This window comes from Dipodomys ordii, unplaced genomic scaffold, assembly GCF_000151885.1.
Source record: "Dipodomys ordii isolate 6190 unplaced genomic scaffold, Dord_2.0 Scaffold181, whole genome shotgun sequence".
In the NCBI taxonomy this organism is placed as follows: domain Eukaryota; kingdom Metazoa; phylum Chordata; class Mammalia; order Rodentia; family Heteromyidae; genus Dipodomys; species Dipodomys ordii.
This window is the reverse complement of record NW_012267397.1, coordinates 973390-982038: the sequence shown is the minus strand read 5'-3', so window position 1 is coordinate 982038 and position 8649 is coordinate 973390. Positions and strand designations below refer to the sequence as shown.

The 8649-nt window shown below is 40.7% G+C and overlaps 1 protein-coding gene across 1 annotated transcript in view; it reads right to left on the bottom strand.

Moving 5' to 3' along the window:
- The window catches only part of Ago3 (argonaute RISC catalytic component 3), a 90444-nt gene that overhangs the window by 5354 nt on the left and 76441 nt on the right, over nucleotides 1-8649 (bottom strand). Inside the window, exons 13-17 of the mRNA XM_013034056.1 lie at nucleotides 7602-7761; nucleotides 5534-5624; nucleotides 3536-3730; nucleotides 3126-3260; nucleotides 575-676 (exon numbers count right to left, since the gene is read on the bottom strand). Coding sequence (XP_012889510.1) covers nucleotides 575-676; nucleotides 3126-3260; nucleotides 3536-3730; nucleotides 5534-5624; nucleotides 7602-7761 — 683 coding nt within the window. The remainder of the gene's footprint in view (nucleotides 1-574; nucleotides 677-3125; nucleotides 3261-3535; nucleotides 3731-5533; nucleotides 5625-7601; nucleotides 7762-8649) is intronic.

The window sequence follows — 8649 nt, the reverse complement described above, 5'->3', positions numbered from 1 at the left end:
CTGTGGCTCAAATGGTAGATTGCTATCGTTAAGCAAAAGAAGCTCAGGGACAGGGGTCAGGCCCGAGATCAAACCCCAGAATGGGCACAAAACAAAAACAAACCATGTTTGGGTTAATTGAAGGGCCCATTTTAGAGAGGTTCAGGCTATTGATCTAATTATACTCTGGCATTTTAATAAAAATAAGCCCTCAAAGTAAGGGAAAGGAAGAAATTTATTTACTGAAAGTTTCATACAGAAAAACTTGGGCCAGGTGCCTGTGGCTCACGCCTGTAATCCTAGCTACTCAGGAGGCTGGATATGAGGATCACTTTTCTGCCTGAGACTCTTATCTCCAATTAACCACTAAAAGAGCAGAAGTGGAGCTGTGGCTCAATGTGGTAGAGTGCTAGCCTTGAACAAAAGAACGCAGGGAATGTACCCAGGCCCTGAGTTCAAACCCATAACCCATAACAACAACAAAAAAGAAATAACTTGGCAGGCAGAAAGAGTATTTCTTGGCCTTTGTGTGAGATTTTAAGTATATGACCTATAAGAATTGAATTAAAACATTTCAACCACAGTATAGACTTACCTGTATTCCAGCATGGCTACAGAGGTAAAAATCAAACTCATATGGGTGTGTAATGTCTGTGTCAACAGTTGTTCCAGCTGGGATATTGCCACTTCTTCCAACCTAGATTTTTTTTTTTAGTCAAAGTTTAAACAAACAAGACAAAGATGAATAATGCATCTGAAAGTAATTAAAAATGTATAAATGTCAGGTGCTGGTGGCTCAAGCCTGTAATCATAGCTACTCAGGAGGCTGAGATATGAGGATCACTATTTGAAGCCAGCCTGGGCAGGAATGTCTGTGAGACTCTCATCTCCAATTAACTATCAACTTCCATCTTGAACTATTATTGCTTAAGCTGTCATTAAGAGTAGACTCTATAAAGGTGGGTGCACTCTATAAAGGTGGGTGCTGGTGGCTCATACTTGTAAGCCTAGCTACTTAGGAGGCTAAAATCTGAGGATAGCAGTTCAAAGATAACAGAGGCAGGAAAATCTGGGGCTCTTATTTCCAATTAACCATATAAATAAACAAAGCCAAAGTGAAGGTATGGCTTAAGTGGTAGTGTGCTAGCTTTGAGCACAAAAGCTCAGGGACAGCGCTCAGGCCCTGAATTCAAGCCACAGGATTAGCAGAGAGTGGGAGATGGAAAAAGACAAGAAGAGGGAGAGAGGGGCTGGGAAGGTGGCTCAGTGGTAGAGCGCTTGCCTTGCATGCATGAGGTCCTGGGTTTGATTCCTCAGCACCACATAAGCAGAAAAAGCCAGAAGTGGTGCTGTGGCTCAAGTGGTAAGAGCACTAGCCTTGAGCTGAAGAGCTGAGGGACAGTGCCCAGGCCCAGAGTTCAGGCCCCAGGACTGGCAAAGAGAGAAATGGGGGGGGCAAAGGGGGGAGAAAAAGGGGAGAGGGAGAAAGGGGAGAGGAAGGGAGGATATGGCTTAAGAGTAGTGTGGTAGCCTTGAGCACAAAAGCTCAGGGACAGTGCCCAGACCCTGAATTCAAGCCATAGGATTAGCAGAGAGTGGGAGAGGAAAAGGACAGGACAAAAGAGGAGTAGAAGAAGGGGAGAAGGAGGGCAGGAGGGAGAGGGAAAGTGAGCCAGAGCGAGAGAGAGTAAACTCCACATAGGTCCTAGCTTCTTTTTGAGACAAAGTCTTGCTATGTAGCCCAGGCTCATCTAGAACTTCCAATCTTCCTAAGTTCTTAAACTACAGGAATGAAATACCATGCCAGCTCCTAATTCCTATTTTTCAATGTTGCTGAAAGTTTTTGCCAGCATTTTTTGGTTAAGTACTTGGATTGAATTCAGGGCCTTACACTTGTTAGGCAGGTATTCTATCACAGCTATGAAGGGGACTTCACAGCCCCCTTCTGTATTACTCATTTTTGAGGTAGGATCTTGATTTATGCCCCAGTCAGCCTCAGCTATAATCCTCCAATTTATGTTTCCCCTTGATGCTGGGGATGACAGATCCATACCGCTGTGCCCAACCACAGTGCTTCTTCTGCAGCAGGGATAATCAGCCATTGGTTGAGATAGAGTCTTCTGAATTTCTTTCCCAGGCTGACCTTTAACTGTGATCCTCCTATCTCCATCTCCCAAGTAGCTAGTATTACAGGTTTGTGCCTATTGCACTCAGCCAAAATGGAGTAGGAAGGAGCCTCAGAAGGAGGTTGAGACTTTTGGAGGTTCATGGTTTGATGCCAGCCAGGGAAGACATGTATGTGAGACCCTATATCTCCAATTACCCAGCAAAATACCAGGCTAGGGATGTGGCCCAAGCTGTAGAATGCCACTCCCCGCCCACAAAGATCTGTAACTCTTAAGTCTATTCTCACCAATTAGTAATACACAATAAAATAGTTATAACCTATTTGGCAGAAGAATGCCTAGGTTCATATCACAGTTTCTTCTTATGACTAGGGCATAGTGTTTCAGTTTTGTTTCCTGAACTGTAATCTCTATCTATTATTAATAGCATATTAAAGAAGGGTGAGAGAAAAGTAAACAAATGGATGAATGCCATTATTAAATTTCAGATATTCATAATCACTTAATCTAATTTAGATTTTCTAGGTTTAGAAATGTACCTACTAATTTGGAGTCAGAGTTGTTAACATCTTAAAGGCTGTTACTACTGCTATTAGAGAGGTAGCACAGCCATACAGCTTGTATGTGAAACCACCTTCCAAAGTTATTTAATCTCTTTTCTTTGGCAGTTCTGGGGTTTGAACTCAGCGCCTTGTTCTTGCTAGGCATGCGGTCTACCATTTCAGTCACCCTGCCAGACTCTGTGCAATAGTAGTTTCCTCATGTGCAAGATGAGCATGAAAGTAATTATTATCTCATAGTATCTGTGAAGATTAAATCAGTTAACCTTATAGAGTACTTGCCTAAGATGCCATGGTTTCAATCCCCAGTACTGCAAAGAGAGGGAGAGGAAAAGGAGAGAGGCAGAGAAAAGAGAGAACTAGAAGCTCAGATGGTAGCAAAGGACACCTGTTCAATGTTCTATGAACTATGTTGGGTAAGTGTGGTGCACAGTAGTGTTACAACAGATTTTAAGTTTACCCTTTCTGTCCTATCAGCACAAAATAATCGAGTGTGATGTCTCTTCTGAACTACAATGTAGGTTATTCCAGGTTGATAATCTTTTTCCAAACTGATGCAGGCTTCTCGAATTGCTAGTAGTTCATAATATAATACCTAGAGAAGAAGCAATGTAAAGATTTAACATTTGTTCTCTTTTACATCAAATGTAATATAGTAATTTGAATCTAATGAGTTCCTTAGCTCTAAATACTTCTTAGCCCTATATACTTTTCACTTTACCTCTTGGCAGAGGCTTACATATCAACAGCAAATATGTTAGAAGATCTACTTAAGCATCAAATTTTGATTTTACTATTTAAACTGCAGAACTACATATAAAGCACAGCACTTGATCTGAACATCCTCTAAAGAGATCCTAGGTAACCAACCTGTCTAAACTGTCCCTCTGAAACACCATCCCGATAAAAGATGATACGAGTAGGTTTGAACCGAGTTGACTTATAAAACTGGATGAGAAGTTCCCGGACCATGGAGGCCAAGTCCTGTATGATCTCTTGTCGGGGTCTCTGAACTCTTACTGTGGCACAGTATCTGCTCGGGTGGGCATCCATACTACCCACAACCTAGGTTGGAAAACACCAAGAAAAACTAATCAAAACGGTATGAATTTTACTTGTAGTTATAGTTTACTATAACCCTTCTGTTTACCACTATTTACTTTCAGAATAATCACAATAGATAATTCCAGTGAAGAACAGAATAAAGACCAAGAATCATGTAAAAAAAACAATTTTCTATGAATAGTTTGGTACTTTACATTTAACAATTGAATTCTACATCTTTTAAGTAGAACTAAAGATTAGTTAGATAAGAAAAAGACATGCACATGAGAATAAGAGAAAAGAGTTAAGAACAATGGGGCAACCAATTCAAACCACTCCTTTCTTTTCCACTTCAGTTAACACATCCCAGAAATCATCATTAAGATCTCAGCACCATCTTAGAAGTATGTTATATAAATTTTATTTTACTTTTGTCGTGCTAGTATTCAACCCAGGGCCTTCCACATGCTAGGAACAGATTCTACTACTGAGCCCTATTCCCACTTCATAAATTTTTTTTTTTTTTTGGGTCCGGTTGTGGGGCCTGAACTCTGGGCCTGGGCGCTGTCCCTCAGCTCTTCAGCTCAAGGCGAGCGCTCTACCACTTGAGCCACAGCGCCACTTCCGGCTTTTTTCTTTTTTCTTATGTGGTGCTGAGGAATAGAACCCAGGGCCTCAGGCATGCAAGGCAAGCGCTCTACCACTGAGCCACCTTCCCAGCCCCCCACTTCATAAATTTTAAAATCATGAATTTCTCTCCCTTACTACAAAGTTCTAGAAAAGACATCCTGAATCTCAGTGGGTTGTAGTAGTCTTCTAAATCTGACCTTTGGTTATTTTTTTTTTGTCTTTGTTTGAGATCAGGACTTGAACTTGGTATCTGATGCTTTTGCCCATTGGCTGGTGCTCCACCACCTGGACCATGCCTCCATACCTTCCCCTGATCTTTGGAAAAGTCAATCTTAGAGGGTTGGTAGAATGGCTCAAGTGGTATAGTACCTGCCTAGCAAATGCAACAATCTAATTTCAAGCCCTAGTACCATAAAATAAATAAATACATAAATAAATTTAAAATTCAACCTTGGTTTTGAGACTGGCAAACTTAGTCTGTTAGTCTGTGCCTTGTTTATTATTGTTATATGCCTGGAGCAAAGGAGACAATATTATTCTAGTGACAGTCTCAGTTTACCACTCTGCTTCTATACTTCTTCCAGGGTAACATATATTAAGGGCCATGCTCCAAAAATGGAAATCTGACTTTGATTTCAGTAAGGAAATTAAAAATTTTGATTTATATATGGCACTTGAGGGAACCCCCGCCCCCCACCATACCAGAGTAACCACTCTTTGTGAAGGTTCCAAAAAAATGTTCATTAAAGTTGATTAACAAGATGGGTATGGTGGTTCACACCTGTAATCCTAGCTACTTGGGATGATTCTTGTTTGAGTCTAGCCAGGATAAAAAGTTCTTGAGAACAGTGGTTCATAGCTGTCATTCCAGCTATGTAGGAAGCTGAGACTGAGAGGATTGCAATTCTGGGCCAGCTGGGACAAAAAAGTTCCTAAGACACTCACTCACCCTACCCTCAATAGGAAGAGGAGGAGATGGAAGTGGAGGAGGAAGAAGTGGAGGAAGAAGTGAAGGAGGAGGAGGAGGGGGGACAGGTACAGAGAGAGAGAGAGAGACAGAGACAGAAACAGAGAGACAGAGACAGACAGACAGACAACAGAGCCTAGTGCTTGCTAGGCAGGTATTCTACCACTTTATGCGTCCAGCCCTTGGTCTGAACCTTAGATAACATAAATCTGCCTATGGATACTCACAGCAGCAATAGAAGGCTTCTTTCCATCACCAGCAGGTGGGTGAGTGACATCTGCTCCCAAAAAGATCACTGGTTGCTGGAACACAGAAGGTCTTAAATACAATTTTTAAAAGGTTAGATAATTCATCATTCATTTACATGATTTAGACAATTACAACATAACTGCAGGCCACTGACAGCACAGAGAAAATCTTATCTGGACAGTTGTACATGACTGAACTACTGACTGACTTATTCTTTTTAAAAATTTATTTTTTTTTGTCTTTTTTTTTTGTTGGTTGTGGGGCTTAAACTCTGGGCTTGGGCGCTGTTCCTACACTCTTCAGTTCAAGGTGAGCGCTTTACTGCTTGAGCCACAGCGCCACTTCCGTTTTTTTTTTTTCCTAGTGGTTTATTGGAGATAAGAGTCTCACAGACTTTCCTGTCCTGGCTGGCTTTGAACTGCAATCCTCACATCTCAGCCTCCTGAGTAGCTAGGATTACAGGCGTGAGCCACCGGTGCCCAGCTACTTTATTATTATAGCAGTGATGTACAGAAGGATTATAATTACATGGTCAGATAATGAGTACATTTCCTATCGTATAGTATCTTCTGTTCCTTCACTCTCTCCTAGTCCCTCCCTCCCATCTCTACTCACAAGTTGTATAGTTTACTTTCACCAATGTCCAGTGACCTCCACTGATTTAATTTGTGAGTGCTGGGTCAATGAAGTAAAAGATGTCAAAACAATCTGTGATATTTTTATGGAAAGCTAGTGATTGCCTTAAGCCTTAGTGCTAGGGTTTCAGAGAACAACTGATGCTAGTATTCTCAGTAACTGGAATAAAATTATTCACATTCATATTACCCACCAATTTTTATCAATTTTTAAAAATAACAAATATTGAGGTCTATATAATCTCTCAAAAGAATCATTAAACTGGGCTGGGAAAGTGGCTCAGTGGTAGAGCGCTTGCCTTGCATGCCTGAGGCCCTGGGTTCAATTCCTCAGCACCACATAAAGCAAAAGTGAAAAAAGCCAGAAGTGGCGCTGTGGCTCAAGTGGTAGAGCGCTAGCCTTGAGCTGAAGAGCTGAGGGACAGTGCCCAGGCCCAGAGTTCAGGCCCCATGAACGGACACAAAAAAAAAAAAAAAAAAAAAAGAATAATTAAACTTTAGATTCAAAGTGATCATGGAAAGCCTACACTATATTCCTTTCCCTAGCCAGAAGAAAAATTGGAGTAACATACACTCAAATATTTAACTTTTGAGTTCTACTTGCTTCAGCTATGAAAAGGGAACCTATTGTTTAGTCTCCAAATAACAGCCTTCTCTCCTCAGTGATATATGAATATTCCCTAAGAGCTTTAAAGAAGGTGCTCAAGATGATGATACTGGGTCATGTCTATAATCATAGCTACTTGGGAAACAGAGGCCAGGAGGATCATGACTTGAGACCCAACTGGGCAAAAAAAGTTCAGGATGCCCCATCCTAATAGAAAAAGGTGGGAAAGATAAAAAGTGCCTGCTACAGCAGGAACTATAGGTAGGAGGATCATGGTCTAGGCAAACCTAGGCAAGAATTGAGACACTGTTTCAAAAAGAATCAGAGTGAAAAGCTGAGGGTGTGGTTCAAGGAGTAGAGTAGCCAAAGAGCAAGTGTAAAATCCTGAGTTCAAATCTCAAGATTGCCAATAAGAAAAAAAGTTACTTGATCAGCCACATTGTCCTGCTGCCAGACCTTATTTCTTTCCACACTCATATTCTAGGTAGGTAAGTAGCCTCATGAAACAGCTTAATAACTACCAAATAAAAAAATGTAAGAATGAGAAAGTTCTTGATACTTTCTGGCTAGGAAAGAGGTATGTTGCATACTTAATGAAAATTGGTAGAGGGAGAGGATTTACAGGAAAACAACATAACCTCACCATTTCAAATTTTAAATTTTTTTCTTTATGGCTCAAGTGTCTACACATCTTATGGCAAGAGTCACTGAAATTGCCTCTAACACAGATTTTACAATAGCCACATATGGTCATATATAAAAAATAAAGATAAAAATAATTATTTCCCTAAGTGATGAGCTTACCTTTGATGAGGTACAAGAATATTATTGATTCCTCCAAGTTTAACATTTATCTTTAGGCACAAGTTTGAGAGAGTTTGAGGGGATGTCTTTATCACATTCTTCACTTGCACACACTGTGTTGCCATACCCAAAAGAGTATCTCCTACACGTTTTACCTCCGCTATGGAACAAACACAAGTACCCCTAGTCAGAAAAAAACCTGAAAGTGAATTTACTTACTGGACATAAAGTTAGTATGCATCCCACTTGAAATGCATTGTTGTATTACAGGATGCCCAAAGCTATACCAATACTGAAACAAAGCCATAAAAACTTAAAGGGTACTGCCTTGAAAATTAGCTTAATTACTTAGCAATAATTTTTTAATCTCTCAAATGGGATGGATTCTTGAAATAAAGACAACTAAGACAGAGGGGCTCTCTGCTTTCTTTCTCTGATATAAAAGACATAGATTTACAAAGACAGATGGCCATTCTATCCTGCCCCACCTTTCTGACCTAAAGATGGAATGTAAATTTTCCCTTATATTCCATATCAGCTCATAAAAGGTTCCAGAGGCATCTGTAAGCAAACTTTAGTATTTACCAGTTACCTTCCCAGTTTCCCATGCTGAATCCTGTGAATGCTTTCCCTGCTTTTCCTTTGTTTTTGGATCAGTCACTTCTCTAAAATTTTTTGTTCCATGTCATATATACTATATAAGCAGACTCCTAAGCCACTGCTTTGAGACAGTCCTCTGCTGTGTGTGTACTGCACAAATTAGCATCTTGCTGTTCTGCTGATAGTCTGTCTTGTTTGCAGTAGTCTGTCCTAACTATGAACTTAACCAGATGAGGAAAAACACTGTTCCTTCCTTCATCATAAGAAAAAAAAATGTCTTTGGACGCCGGTGGCTCACGCCTGTAATCCTAGCTACTCAGGAGGCTGAGATCTGAGGATCACGGTTCAAAACCAGCCTCGGCAAGGAAAGTCCATGAGATTCTTATCTCCAATAAACCACTAGGGAAAAAAAAACCCGGAAGTGGCTCTGTGGCTCAAGCGGTAGAGC